This window comes from Ambystoma mexicanum, chromosome 3q, assembly GCF_040938575.1.
Source record: "Ambystoma mexicanum isolate Mex_15411 chromosome 3q, UKY_AmexF1_1, whole genome shotgun sequence".
NCBI classification, from domain to species: Eukaryota; Metazoa; Chordata; class Amphibia; order Caudata; family Ambystomatidae; genus Ambystoma; species Ambystoma mexicanum.
In genome coordinates this window covers 1305378324-1305394103 of record NC_090926.1, presented here as the reverse complement: position 1 = coordinate 1305394103, position 15780 = coordinate 1305378324, and the positions used below count along the sequence as shown (strand labels likewise).

At 49.3% G+C, this 15780-nt stretch overlaps 1 protein-coding gene across 1 annotated transcript in view; it reads left to right on the top strand.

Moving 5' to 3' along the window:
- The window catches only part of LOC138448119 (zinc finger protein 585A-like), a 270147-nt gene that overhangs the window by 220022 nt on the left and 34345 nt on the right, over positions 1 to 15780 (top strand). The window contains exon 3 of the mRNA XM_069604668.1: positions 10942 to 10945. Coding sequence (XP_069460769.1) covers positions 10942 to 10945 — 4 coding nt within the window. The remainder of the gene's footprint in view (positions 1 to 10941; positions 10946 to 15780) is intronic.

Genomic DNA, 15780 nt, shown 5'->3' with positions numbered 1-15780 from the left:
CACCACTTTCCCAACGACAAGAGACGATCTTCTGCTGGACGAGTCTTCTTCCTTTGAGCTGGTGGGATCAACCAGTTCACCCTTTTCGCGTTCCAGGACGTCTCTTGGTTGAATTGCCCGTGCTAAGCACCCCAGCGGCCGGATAGCCAACCTTCACCACTGTGTCCACGAATAAAAGGAACGTACCTTTTAACTGACGAACTTCGTGGCTGGTTTAATCCCTGGGCAGTGCAACGACTCCAAGTTTCCTCCTCGACGAGATCTTCTCATCCCCTGGTCGAAACAATGAACGGCACCCACTGCCAGGAACAACTGCACCGCTGGAGCTTCCTCTCTCCTAAAGGTACTGTGTTCCACCTGGCCTCCCTTTCTTCGGTTTGGCAAAGGTGACCCTTAAATCCTTGGCTTTCCAACTGGGTTGGCCCCCAGACATAACTTTACCTTTCAAATCACCCCAACCTCTTTTGAACATTCTGCAAAGACTTTTAGTGCATTTCAAACTGTGTGATCTTGGGCACATTTCGCTTTGCTCCATTTAAAGTGGGCCTGGCCTATGAACTTTGGCTCTACAGGGTATACTGCCTTCACACACTTGCTTTGAACTTATAAAAGTGTTGGAAACTGTTTTATTTTGATGCCCTGCCTTTTTCTCTCCCTTTTACTTAACTATTGGAGTGCCATCTAAGTTACGCACTCACATCTGTTTTGACAAATCGTGGTGTTTTAACTCTGACTTGTCTAATAGTTATCAAGGGAAGTGTGTATACTTTGCCTGACTGTGTTTTAACTTGCTTTTGATTTAGAGTGCTAGTGTATTGCCTAAAGTGTGTTTTAAATAAATAATTATATACTTTTGATAAAAAGCTCTGGTCTGTGTTTGTTTGCTCTACTGTGTTTTTAGCCCTATCGTTTATACTCTATATACTGCCCTACTCTTCTTGAGAGAGGTCTAACTGCTCAGCCACAGCTACCAGGAAACTCTGGGTGGTGCAGACTGCTACCACTTGGGTTTACTGCTTGCTCCTGTAGTCTTAATCTTTTTGCAGTGTTCCCCAAGGGAACTGTACAGGATTCTGCCTAACAAGTAGGCATGGCATCTGTTATTACATGGCTACACTGGCATTTTGCTGCAGTCACTCTAGTAACTTATAACTGTGCCATAACCTTATATATTTGTTTACTTTTATTTAATGACCATCTATAATAAAGTAGACATGGCATCTGTTATTACATGGCTACACTGGTATTTTTGTGCAGCCACTCTAGTCATGTATCTCTGTGGCATTGCCTTATATGTATAAGTGCTATGGTCTACATTTTTACTCAAGGTAGGTTTCGTTGTGCCCCTGTTTACATCTAATTGGTCACCAGCTGATGTTCGGCCCTCACTAATATTTTACGCGATGCACTGGAAGGGTGTTTCTCCAAGTTCTTGCATCTTCTAGCACATGGCAAGGTAGAAATTAATTAGTGATGCACGCCACCACAAGTTCATATTATACCTAGAATAGCCACGTGCTTTGCACCATCTAATATTCAAATCCTGATGGAGTATATAATATGTTCTCGTGACTTTTGTTTACCCCGACTCCTCCCCACCATCCAGTAAAGTATGTGGGAGCGTGCCCAACTTCCTGCGGTTAGGGAGATTGATGTTCACAGACTCTTCTGCCCCACCCCCCTGGTGGATGTGATGAGAAAGATATAAAAAGGCAGAGCCATTAATCACTTATAGTGATTGAACCATCTGATCAGAAGACTCCAATGCCACCACTGCAATCCCTTTCGACCACTAACCACGACCCATCACAGCAAAGACCCTGTGAAACCAGCCCTACTGTGGCAAGTCCACACAGACCATGAAGAATCCTAACCCACGACTACACCCTCAGCCCCACTGTGACAAGTCCACACAGACCATGAAGAATCCTAACCCACGACTACACCCTCAGCCCCACTGTGACAAGTCCACACAGACCAAGAAGAATCCAAACCCACGACTCCACCCTCAACCCTACTGTGACAGGTCCACACAGACCAAGAAGAAACCTAACCCACGACTACACCCTCAGCCCTACTGTGACAACTCCACACAGACCAAGAAGAATCCAAACCCACGACTACACCCTCAGCCCCACTGTGACAAGTCCACACAAATCATCAAGAATCCTAGCCCGCGACTACACACTCATCCCTCCTGTGACAAGTCCACACAGACCAAGAAGAATCCTAACCCATGACTACACCCTCAGCCCCACTGTGACAAGTCCACACAGACCAAGAAGAAACCTAACCCAGGACTACATGTTCAACCCTACTGTGACAAGTCCACACAGACCAAGAAGAAACCTAACCCAGGACTACACACTCAGCCCTACTGTGACAAGTCCACACAGACCAAGAAGAATCCTAACCCGCGACTACACACTCAGCCCTACTGTGACAAGTCCACACAGACCAAGAAGATTCCCAACCCACAACTACACCCTCAGCCCTACTGTGACAAGTCCACACAGACCAAGAAGAATACTGCCCAGGACTACACCCTCAGCCCTACTGTGACAAGTCCACACAGACCAAGAAGAATCCCAACCCACGACTACACCCTCAGCCCTACTGTGACAAGTCCACACAGACCAAGAAGAATCCCAACCCACGACTACACCCTCAGCCCTACTGTGACAAGTCCACACAGACAAAGAAGAATCTTAACCCACGACTACACCCTCAGCCCTACTGTGACAAGTCCACACAGACCAAGAAGAATCCCAATCCACGACTACACACTCAGCCCTACTGTGACAAGTCCACACAGACCAAGAAGAATCCTAACCCAGGACTACATCATCAGCCCTACTGTGACAAGACCACACAGACCAAGAAGAATCCCAATCCACGACTACACACTCAGCCCTACTGTGACAAGTCTACACAGACCAAGAAGAATTCAAACCCAGGATTACTCTCCATGAGGGACGGTTAAATAACAGTAGAGGCGTGGTCGTGGATGACTGCAAAAGTTTATTATTCCCAAGTGAGAAATCACTAACATTGGTCAGTGTTCCTTTCTAGCTTTCTGGCTAATTCGAATTTAGGTGTGCTTTTCCAATTGTGCATCTTCCTTTTTGTACCACTTTTTAGTGCTTTCTGGCTAATTTGGATTTAGGCGTGCTTTGCAATGTGTTAATGACCTTTGCATCTCGCATTTCCAGTGTTGCTCATTTATTTTGTCTACTTGGCCACCTGGTGAGATTCTACTGTGGCATAGTGCTCGTAACCATCTTCTTTGCTATTCCCCGACCATCCCTCCTCTTGTCTCTGCCCCCATGGTGCTCTCCATCTCCATCTTTTCTAATTGCTTTTTCGTCGCCTATCCTCCTTCTCTCATAAAGTCTAGAAGGAAGACATTTAAAAAGGCACTCCTGAGTTCCAACCCTGGTCTGCCCATTGCAGACACCTACATTAATGCATCCTTCAGACACACTATCACTGACATTCTCTTTGCGGTTCCTTCATCTGACTTATGGACCCCCATATGCTCTCTGTCCCCTCCCCTTTCTCTTCCTCACCCATTACGGGCGACACCAGATGGGAAGGGCTCTTGGCGCACTTCGCATTTTCCAAATGCACTATTAATGTCTTTCACAATGGCACTATCATGGCCCAGAGTTCCCAGTCCAACCTCCTCCTTCTTGACAGGTGTCTTCCATTTCTCTTCAACTTACCCCCTCTCTTGCCACCCATCCTTCCCTCATCCCCCAGTGGTGGCACCCCACTCCTGTGCCCACAACAAATCATTTAAACGGGGCAACCATCTTCACTTTGCTACCCTCAATTCCTGCTCTGCTATCAAACACTCTTCAGACATCTGTGTCCTCCTTGAATACCTTGACCTTGATGTCCTTGCTCTTAACGAAACATGGTTCATGGCCAGCTCTGTCACTGCTTTTGACACTCTTCTCCCTGAGGGCTACAAGAGGCTGTCGAATCCCAGGCCCTCCCGGCCTGGCAGTGGAGTGGCTCTGATCTTCTCTGAGTTGGTGCCTGTCTCCATCATCCCCACTCAAACCTACTCATCCTTTGAAAGCCTAGTCTGCAGGCTTTCTGTCTCGCCTACCTTCTCTCTTACTCTTGCTATCATCTACAGGCCCCCTGGACCAACCTCCCTCTTCCTCTCAGAATGGGCGGACCTGTCCTCCTCTCTTCTTGCCTGCTTCCCCAAACATATCTTCCTTGGGGGCTTTAACATCCATCTCGACTGTGGCTACTGCACTCTTTCGCAACCTCTCTTTCCATCAATATCCTTCCCTCTGGCACAACCCACTCTGTCGGACACACCTTGGATGCTCTCATCTCAACAGACACCACACACTCCAACCCTCTTACTACTCCACTATCCTGGTCTTTCCTACTTGACCTCCCTGGTCCCAAGACAATGCCCCCACCCGCACTGCCAGTCTCCTCCATCATTCGACCGATGAAGTGGGTGCCAGGTTCTGCTTTTGCCTCTTCGTTCATCCATACCCTGTCCCCGTCTTTGGACTCTCCTTCTGACTCTGTTCCAGCTAACCTCCATCTCTCTATCTCTCACACCCTGGACATCCTTGACCCCGTCATGAAGCCTGCCTCAAAATGCAACTCCTGGTATTATTCTTACTTGGCAGCTCTGAAATGCAAGTGCAAAGCTGCAGAACAGAAGTGGCAGGCGTCTAGCTCATCCTCTGACAAACTGGCCTGCCGCCTACTCCAAAGGAAATATCGTCTCACCATCTGCTCCAAGAAGAGGACTCATGTCCAAGCTTGCATCTCTGGAGCCATCAAAAACTGAGCTCTTTAAAATCTGCAATGAACTTGCTAATCCTACTGCAGTCTACTCCTTTCCTCTCCCTCCCAGGCCCTCTGCACTGCACTGGCCAGCCACTTCCCCTACAACACTCTGGACATTCGGTGCTCTCTGTCATCTGTTCCCACCCCCACCCCTGTTCTCTTGCCTCCATTGACACCCCTCTAGCCCTCCATACTCTCCTCCTTCTCTCCCATTGCACCAGACGATATCTCTAGCATGAAAGTCTCCTTCAAACAGGTGCCCCCCTCTCCTCCAGAATCATCAAGGACAATATCACCTGTCTCGTCCCAGCCTTGGTCGACCTCTGCAACCACCCGTTTGCCACTTGCCCCTTCCCACACCCCCTTAAGCACTCTCTTGCGCACACTCTCCTAAAAAAGCCATCTGCTGACCCTTCTGGCCCGGCTAACTATCGCCCTATATCTGTCACTCCTTTTTTGGGAAAATTCATGGAGAAGCTGGTCATCCCCCAACTGACCCACAACAACAAAAAGCTTGGCTGCCTCCATGACCACCAGTCCGGTTTCATGGCATCCAGAGGCACGGAAACTTCTCTCCTGAATACCCATGAAGACCTTCTCTCTAACCTGGAGTCTAACACTCCCTCCGTTCTGATCCTCCTCAATCTCTCTTTTGCCTTTGACACAGTCAACCACTACATCCTCATGAACCGTCTCCATGATATCCTAGGCATCACGGACAACTGACCTCCTTCCTTTCAAACAGACCCTCACAAGTGACAAGGGTCATTTTCTCTCCTCCACCTCACTCTCTACCTGTGGCTTCTCTCAAGGCTCTATCCTATCGCCATGGATTTTCAGCATCTACCTGGCCCCTCTGGCCCACCTGATCTCCACCATCTCCACCCATTTTCAGTGTTATGCAGATGGCACACAGATCTCCTTCAAGCTGCCTTCCTCCTCCTCCTCCTCCCCCTCCTCCCTCATACCTGACTGCCTGACTGCTATTCAGGCATGGTGCTCTGCCAATGATATCTGCCTTAATGATATGATATGGCATTTATAACGCGCCTCTACACAAGTGTTTCAAGGTGCGACGAGGCAAGGGAGGGGAACAAAGGGAGGACGGACAACGATTCTACTAGGCCAGGTGTCATTCAGATCGTGCAAGTGCAAGGGAGGAGGGGAAGGGAAAAGTGCAGTACATGGCAAAGATAATAACAATAAGTAAGTAAACGGCCAGCATGTGGCAAGTGCAAGGGTAAGTGTAGACGACAGGTGTCAAGGGCTGGGAGGGGGACTGTAGGGATACAGAAACAGTCCCCAAGTGCAGGTGTTGTCAGGTGTGCAGTGCAGGTGGTGCCGAGACCAGAGGGTGTGTCAAGGTAGCAAGTGCAGCTCTAGTTCCAGTTAGGGGGTCAGCAGAGGAGAGGAGGAGAAAAAGCAGAAGCAATGAGAAAGGTTATGAGGTGCTTCCGGAACCAGAGATGGTTCTCCTCAAGTTTAAAGGGAGGCAGGGAGGCTGTTCCAGTGGGATGCACCAGCCGAGGAAAGAGATCTACCCTGATTCTATCTAGGCTGGACTACTGCAACAGCCTCTTCCGCAATGTGCCTCTTTCCTCCCTTGGCCCCCTTCAACTAATCCAGAATAGGACTGCCAGACTTATCCTTGGCCTCAAGCCCAGGGGCCGCATCTCTCCAGCCCTAAAATCTCGCCACTGGCTCCCAGTGACTGCAAGGATCAAATTCAAGACTCTTTGCATCATCCACAAGGTTCTCTGTGGCCTGGGACCTCTCTACATCCAGCTTTCCCTCCCTAAATACCTCCCTGCCAGAGTCCTTCAGTCCTCTGGCTCCAACTCTCTGCAGATCAAATGGTTCTCCAGGCAGTGAGTGGGAGGTAGATCCATTTCCTCGGCTGGTTCCTCCCTCTGGAACAGCCTCCCTGCCCCCCTCAAACCTGAGCCGTGCCTTCATAAGTTCCTGAAACTTCTCAAGACTTTTCTTTTCTCCTCTTCCTTCCTCTCCCCCTTCCGTGCTAACATTCCCTCTGCCGCTGTGACTGGTGCCTGTTCCATTCAGAGTCACACAGGGGCCAGACTACCCCTTTACAAGTCCCCCCAGCATCCCTTGCCAGTGCTTGCCCTCGGGCTCCCAACCCAGGAAGAGCCCTAACCTGGTCCTCCATGTCAAATGCACTCATCCTTCCCTCCAACCTGTTTTGCTTTGGCACTTACCCCCTTGCCCCCCCCTTGCACGTGTCAACCCCACCTCCTCTTGGGGACACCACTCCTGCACTTCTCCCTCTATCCCCTCTTCCTGCACTTACCCCCTTGTCTTGCACTTGCATGGTAGGATTGTCACAAGGCCAATATAACCGTTTGTTGGACTACTTCTTTCCCATGTCCCCCGCCCCCAACTTTTCTTGTGGCACCTGGAAACACTTGTGTATATGCACCATACAAATAGCCAATAAAAATCAAATAAAAATACTCTGCCTTACTGACAAAAAAAGCCAAATCGCCAGAATCCCCATGGAGTGATATGGACTCCAATTAATGCCGGCCGGCCTACCACCACCAACAGTAATTCTGCAAGACCAGTGGCGGTAATGGTAAATGACAAGAAAGGGCGACATAGAATATCTTAATTATGTCACAACGAAAACCCCACCACCTGCACCCTCACTGGAAATGGTCGCGTCCACATTCGCGGCTGATGCAGCCATAGCAATGGCCATAGCATTGACCACCAACAACGCTGCCGACACCTCGCAAGCCATCCAGGGGCGAACAGACAGGAAATCGAACGCTTGGCCAAAATGCACAAAGAACTTGCAGTCAAGGACCAGTCGATACTTTTGCGAATATGCAAGTTGGTAATCCCCTTCATGCTCAGGGCAGAAGCCATCAAGTCGGCCCATGAATGACACAGAGTAGCTGATAATGCAAAGAAGCTGCTGAGGTGCCACTTCTGGTTCCCCTTCATGGACACCCATGTAGAGGAAAGGGTAAAGAAGGTTTATGGTCATTGCATCGAAAAAGATGCATCGAAATGACAATGCATCGAAAAAGATGCATCGAAAATAAAAGCATCGAAATTCTGTTTTACATTAAAAGTGCAAATCAATCAAAACTTTTCCATCGAATGGATATGTACTTTTAAATGTAAAAGATAGCATTGCGATGTGTTTATTTTCTACATTAAAACGTTACATGGAGCTGTCCAGTGCTGAAATTTCGGCACTTGCCAACTCCCTGTAACGTGTAATTTTTTTTGTATATTGGGGGGTTCCCCCCGCAGCCCCTCCCAACCCCCACACCGACCCCCCTTACCTCCTAACACTAACCCTAATCTAATCCTTAATATAACCCTAAATCTGACCCTAGCCCCAACCCTAACCCCTAACCCTAATCTAACCCTTAATCTAACCCTTCATCTAGCCCTAAATCTAACCCCAGCCCCAACCCTAACCCTTAACCCTATCCATCGAAATTAACCATAGAAAATTATTCAATGAATATGCTTTTCGATGGAAAGGCAATTCAATGAATAATTTGCGATAGAAAGGTATTTGATGGAAAGATGTTAGATGGAAAGACCAGATACTGGTAAAAAACTGCCTACCTTGCGAATACACTGTGAGGGCGGATGCGCCAATTCGGATACAACACACGCAAATCCTGGACAGATGCTGGGACCGCGTGGCAGTTGATTTCTACGGCCCTATGGACACTGGTGAATAACTACTAGTTTTCATTGATGAGTATACACGTTTCCCCATCGTCAAGAAAGTGGCCACAACAGCATATCCACAAGTCGCTGCAACCTTTGACGAAGTGCTGAGCGAATGGGGCATACCCCGCACAATCAAATCGGACAATGGCCCACCGTTCAACAGCCATGGCTGCCGCATTTGCGAAGCACATGAAGTTCAACCATCTACACCTCACACCCCGATGGCCCCAGGAAAATGTTATGGCTGAGCGATTCATGGCGTCCATCAAATTGACCATCCAAAGGGCTCATGTCGAAGCTATAAACCCCCACCAGGAACTGAACAGGATGCTCAGGCATTACCGGAATACCACCCATGAAGCCACCGGAAAGGCGCCATCTGAAATCCTAATGTGCCATCAGATATAGACCAGACTGGTGAGGAACTCAGATGACCACGAGGAGCAAGATGAGGAAATAGTGACCGGAGACACAGAGAGGAAAGAAAGGCACAAGACACATATGAAAGGCAGAAAGCGGTGCCCAAAGAATTTGCAGTCTGCAAGGAGGTCCTAGTAAGACAGCCAATGACCAGGAAAACAGACATGAGATTTTTACTGAGACCCCACACAGTGGAGGCCCTCAAAGGGACAATGGTGACAGCACAGAATGCAAGACACAAAATAACAAGGAATGCCTCACAGTTTAAACCTTCATCAAGAGGGTAGAAGCGGACATGCCCATATCGGACCAAGAGCCAGAGAGGGCAGAATCGCAAGACGACCCATGGCTGCCCCCAGGAGGGGAGGAAAAAAATGAAGGTGACCAAGTAAGAGAACTGGAGGGCGAGGAAGCTGAGAGCGGAGGATGGCGCCCCCAAAGGGTCATCAAGATGACCCACACGACTAGTGGAAGAATGCTGAGCCAGACGTTCGAACACCTGTCCGGGGGTGGTGTTGCAGGCTACTGCTCCTATAAGCAGAGCCACGACACAATGTCGGGAAGAAGGAGGAGAAAGGGGTGGGGAGCCCGGGAACGACAGTTGGTTTATGTACTACGAGGAAGGAGGTAATAAAGGGAAGGAGTTCTTCAACTCGGGTGTCGCATCCTTTTATTGTGAAGAAGAGTAACACATCTCTCTCCCAGCTGTGGCAAAATGTTGGTATGTATGAATATCAGAAGCAACAATATTGAAGGTTTATCTCCTATAGGGTTACTTGTGTAGTGCACATACCTGCCTAATCTCTGGGTTTTCCCCAGAGACTCTGGGTTTTTAGCCTCTTCTCTGTATCTCCGGGGAAGACCCTGCGAAATCCGGGTAATCTGGTCACGTTAAATCCTCTATCAGATTGGCTACAAAAAACTGCTGCCGGTAGCCAATCGGCTGGAGGTGTTTGTCGGCGGGACCCGGTCGGGACCAAGAAGAATGCAGACTGGAGCAAAATAAATGCAGTAACATAGCTCTCAACCATTTGTCTTGCAAAGGCGGGTGAAATCACCCGATTTTGTTTCTGGCGGGTGAGACGCCCATTGGAATGAATGGGCGTGCAGGAGGCCTGGCGGGTGAGTCAGCCCTTTGCAAGGCGGGTGACACCCGCCAAAAGCGGGTGAGTTGAGAGCTATGCAGTAATACTGCTGGATTGAAAGCAGTGTTACCGCGTTTATTTTGCTTAAGCTTTCATTCTTTTTGAGCAGTGGCCACTAAAACATAAGGCAAACTGGCCAAAAAGAATGAAAGCTTCAGCAAAATAACGTAGCAATACTGCTTTCAATCCAGTGTCATTAAGGCCTTGTGGACAATGCAGAGGGTTTTGAACTTAATCCTCGCAGCCACTGGGAGCCAATGCAGAGATTTCAGTCCTGGAGAGATACGATCCCTGGGCTTCAGGCCAAGGACAAGTCTTGCAGTCCTGTTCTGGATGAGTTGCAGAGGGCAGAGAGTAGAAGCAGGCAGATTTAGAAAGAGGCTGTTGCAATGTGGGTGGTTAGGAATAGCCAATTTAATTACATTTATAACATTCCACCGTAAAGTGCAAACTTCAAACGTGCTTCTAATGACAGCTACAACAACCGAGTTTACCTTTTTGGCGTGTTTGGTCGGAGCTGTGTGCAAAAGGGCGGAGTCTTGTCATAGCTCTCAACTCACACGCTTTTGGCGGGTGTCACCCGCCTTCTAAACAGCTGACTCACCCGTCAAGCCACCTGCACGCCCATTCATTTCAATGGGCCTCTCACCCGCCAAAAATAAAATCGGGTGTTTTCACCCGCCTTTTTGACACAAATGGTTGAGAGTTATGTCTTGTGTGGCTGTGGGCGGGGCATATACATCTCAGGGTTTTTGATTTTTAAATGTAGGCAATGTTGTAAAGTTGATATTTTTCAGCTATAACAATAAAACATTTTTCTTTTTTAATGTAGGCAGGTATGGTAGTGCCTGCGTGAATAAACAGCCCCTGTTGAAGGGCTGAGTAGATGCTCTCAGTGGAATGCTGCTCCAGTAGGTTTTGGGGAATGTACCAGGTTTGAAAAGAGTTCAGAACAGTAGCATGTCTAGAGAGTGTCAACTGAGGAGAGTGGCGTCTCTCTCCTCGGCCTAGAGAGTGGTGGCTGTGCATTGCGCATGCTCAGTGGGACCTACTGGGAATGAGAGTAGTATCAGGTCACTACGCATGCTTAGTGGGCTCAGCCAGAGAGAGGTTTCAGAGCAATACGCATGCGCAGTAGCAGCTGCCCCCCCTGAACGTGAGACGTGTCTGAGACGCGCGCATGCTCAGTAGCCTCAGGCAGTGGGGAGAGTAGCGTCTGCTCGGCGGCCATGTTCTAGGGGGAGAGTAGCGTCTCATCTACGCAGAGAGTCGAATCTTTGTGGCCATCACAACCCACCCCTGTAGCGCCCCCCCCCCCGGGCTACACGCCGCCCCCTGGGGCTAGATGTGCGTCTCCACTTCTATCCCAGCGAGGAGGAGACCTGCAGTAATGCACAGACCGGTAAGAGGGGGGCGGGGAAGTGTCTTTCTGCCCCAACCAGGAGTGGGGCCTTTACAGTAGCGCCTAGTGTGCGGGCGTGGGCCTCTAGGCGCTGCAGATCAGCCTCAGTGAGGGGAAATGATATGCCCAGGAGCAGACACTTTAGTTAGTTAAGTGCTGAAGCCGGGGTTCGAGGCCAGGCTGCAGCTCAGGCTCTTGGGCACATCTGCCCAGCTGCAGTCAGGCTTTCTATTTGGGACAGGTTTTACAGTCACTTTGGCTTTAAAACAACACCTGACTCGGGAGTAAGGGGCAAGCTTGTGCCAATTTTGCTAACTGAAGTAAATTGTTGCTCTTGTAGCAGTTTCATGATTGCTTTTTATGTTTTATGCCATTTGGTCCAAACTAGCAATCTGCTTTTAATTCAAAAGCTACAGGTGAGGCTTCTTTTTCCTGTAGAAAGATTTACATTTCATAAGGGGAGAGACATGCACATGTCTCTGCTGTGGCCGCAGGCCCCAAGGACCTCGGGGCAGGGATTGCACCTGGGCCAGACCAGCCAAAGGGCCTCAACTTCTGCATTGCCTCAGAGCTCCCTCAAAGTAGAGCTTCTGCACCTCTTGAGTCACGAGGCAGTGACCACATTGCTGCAGGTCTTTAAATGTGAACAGAATTAGCAAAGAATTGGGGCAAACAACCTCTGCAGTCTCTAGGCAAGCAACCACCCTTCTCGTATCTTTGGCAAATCATCACCACTCACTTGCCCTCTCCTGTCCCCTACGTTTCCTCTCCTGACCCCTACGTTTCCTTTCCTGACCCCCACGTTTCCTTTCAATGATACAGTTTTATAAAGATGAATTCCCAGATCATCAAGTACTATAACTTGGAATTGATATATAGGGTCCCCCTCCCCCACATCTTGAATGGGATATTACAGACCAGATTGCAACCCAGTGGCTGCAATAACAGGGCCTGTGGTTTTAGTAAATGCACTTTCATGGCTTGAAGACTCCCAGCAAAAGATGTGTGAAAAAGTAACCTGGGTGTTTATCATTGTGTGACGTCAAGAATATATAACCACCTAATAAAAAAAATTAACATGTTTCACTGTATCAAATAAGAACACAGGAAAATAAGCAAGAGAGTTTAAACACTGGCTACCTCCAAACTTGTGAAAAAATCCGGCACTCGCGAATGGGCAATTACCGGGTCATGCCGAGTTTGGCAGACCCGGTAATTGCCCACTCGTGGGTGCCGGTAATAAGGGTGTCCCCATTCGGCCCCATAGGACCGAATGGGAATGGGGAGAGTGGTAGCACTGGTACCATTAATAACGGTACCAGTGCTACCATCATGTTTGCTCGCGGGTGCCGGTATGACCACCAGATCGGACCTGGTGGCTGCAAGGGCACCCACGAGCAGAACTCGTAGTATGGCGGTACGGTAGCAATGGTGCTGGTAGCGATACCGGAGCCGTTGTTGCCTTACCGCCATACTTGTAATGAGGCCCAATGGGCCTCATTACGAGCATGGTCGTAGCCGTGCCTTTACGGCAGGCACGGCTACCGCCATGCTTGCTACCGGCATCGCCTCCCGCGATTGGGCAATAACGGGCCCATTACGAGTTGAATGGGCCGGTAATTGCCTATTCGCGGGAGGCGGTATTGCCGGGCTCCCGATCCCCATTCTGCCCCATAGCACAAAATGGGGGTGGGGAGCATGGATACGCCGGCACTGTTGATAATGGTGCCTGCACAATTACGAGTTATGCTCGCGGATGCGGCGTAGCCCGCCAGGTAAGACCTGGCGGGCTGTCCGGCACCCAAGAGCATTAATCGTAATTCAGCGGGACTGTATGAATGGTGCAGATGCCTTACCGGCACCGTTCATACCGTCACTGCCAGGGTTGTAATGAGGCCCAATGTGTCTTTTAAGAAGATATGATAAGGCATTGATAACGCGCCTACACACAAGTGTTTCACAACATACATTCAGGCGGCTAACTGGTAGTTTGAGTTTGCTATAAGAATAAAAATACTCCTTTTGCAATTCTTTTCATGAAACATCAAAAGCTGTCCAAATGAACCATCATTCAAATCTTCCACTTTGAACTCTCCACCAAACAGAGCGGGATGAGTAGTATTTGTGGCCGCTGTGTGGAGTGTTTGCCTCCAGCGTCACATGGGGTTGGGAGGTGACTACATGGCATAGCTGGGGCAATCAGAAAAAAGACCCTCATGCCTGAAAGCAGCACAGCTCCTCTACAATATTACCCTTGTTACTCTGCATGCACGTGGAATTTGGTTGCTGTGAACCTCGTACTCTTCATGCACGTGGCAGCTGGTTGCTGTGCAAATCTTACTCTGCATGCATGTGGCAGCTGTGAACCTTTTACTCTGAATGCACGTGACATCTGGTTGCTGTGAACCTCTTACTCTGCATGCATGTGGCAGCTGGTTGCTGTGAACCTCTTACTCTGCATGCACGTGGCATCTGGTTGCTGTGAACCACAGCCTATGCAAATACTGGCAACGTCAAAGGCCAGTCATGACTAGCAATACTGATTTGTTGGGTCAGGGACAGCCCAAGCCCCACAAAATGATTTACAGTGACCAATATTATTTGCATTGACAGATTGTAATTGTTTATTCGTAAAGCGCTTATACACAGATTGGAGATTGGTTTTCAAGTCATCTAAACAGGTGGTTGCGATGATTTTGTTCTGAATTCATTCTTCAGGAATGATGGCCACAGGCTCAGACGTGGTAAAAGCTTCTTGGTCCACACTCATGCGTGAGTGGGACGGGTATGCCCAGACGTGGGTCCTGTGCCTGCTGGGCCTAGAGACCCAAGCTACTCCTCACTGATGAGGCCCAACAAGGCCGAAACATGTTTGGGGATGCTTGTGGTCTCGTGCAGAAGGGATGTGACCTAGCAGTTCGGGCTGGACTGCCCCTTTTAGGGGTGGGACCAAGCCTGATTTGCATATGGTCTTTCCCCTTCTGTAAAGGCTTGGCAGGCAAAGAATGATGGTCTGGTGGGTTGCCCAGAGCAATGCCAGTGGTTAAGATTCATTCTAAACCTTCCAGCCATCACCTCTTTGTTTTTGCCTCACTCATGCGTGACAGAGTGTCTGCTTTCCCATTGCGTATTCCGGGTCTGTAGGTGATGATAAAACCGTATTCCACAAAGAAGAGAGCCCAACGAAGTTGACGAGAGGATTGGGCCTTGGCAGTCCTCAAGTATTGCAGATTGCGGTGATCCGTGATGACAGTTACTGTATGTCTCGCACCCAGAAGATAGTGGCCCTCATTACGACCCTGGCGGAAAGGGTTTTACGCCAGCGTAATGCATGGCGTACCTTTCCGCCTTACTACGAGTTCCCGTAGCGCCATGGTGGTTTTTTCGCCTGGTTTTTCCGGGCGGAAAAATCCATGGCGCTACGGGACTTGTTGTTAATTACGCCACCGTAATTTACGGTGGCGTAATTAACGCCTTCCCCACTCCCATTATACCCTATGGGGCAAAAATGGGAATGGGGAAGGGTAAATGGGGATTGGGGACTTACCGCCCCGCCAAGGTCGGAATGGGGCGGTAAGTCCGCCAACCCCCATGGCGGAGTTGGCAGCTCTGCGCCATGGACCATGGTGCAAATTGCACCATGGTCCTCCGCCAGGGTCGTAATGAGGGCCAGTGTCTCCATGTTTTGAAGGCTCCCTTAATCGCTAGCAGCTCCTTGTCTGTGATCGCATAGTTCAACTCCGGTGCAGAAAACCTACGGGACCAGAATGCTATGGGATGTAATTGACTTGTGTCGGGGTCTCTTTGTGATAGTAGCGCCCCCATGGCTATGTTGGAGGCATCTGTTACAACCACGTATGGCAGATCTGGTCGAGGGTGTCGGAGAACTGGTGCTGTGGTGAAAGCAAGTTTCAGCTCCTGGAAGACCAAAGGAATTTCTTGTTTTTTCTCAGCAGGGAGGTCATTGGATGAACTATCTGCGAAAACCTAGGAATAAACCGACGATAAAAGTTGGCGAATCCGAGCACAGTTTGTACTCCTTTTGTGGATGTCTGTGATGGCCATTGAAGGATAGCATCCACCTTGCGTGTGTCCATGTGTACGCCTCGTGGAGTGAGCATAAAACCCAAGAATTCTAGTTCTGTTACATGGCAGAAACACTTTTCAAACTTGGCAAACAGCCGATGCTGTCGTTTTTCCAATACTGCTCTTACATGGCCGACGTGGTCCTCCTTGGAAGCCGAGTAAATGAGAATGTCATCTATGTAG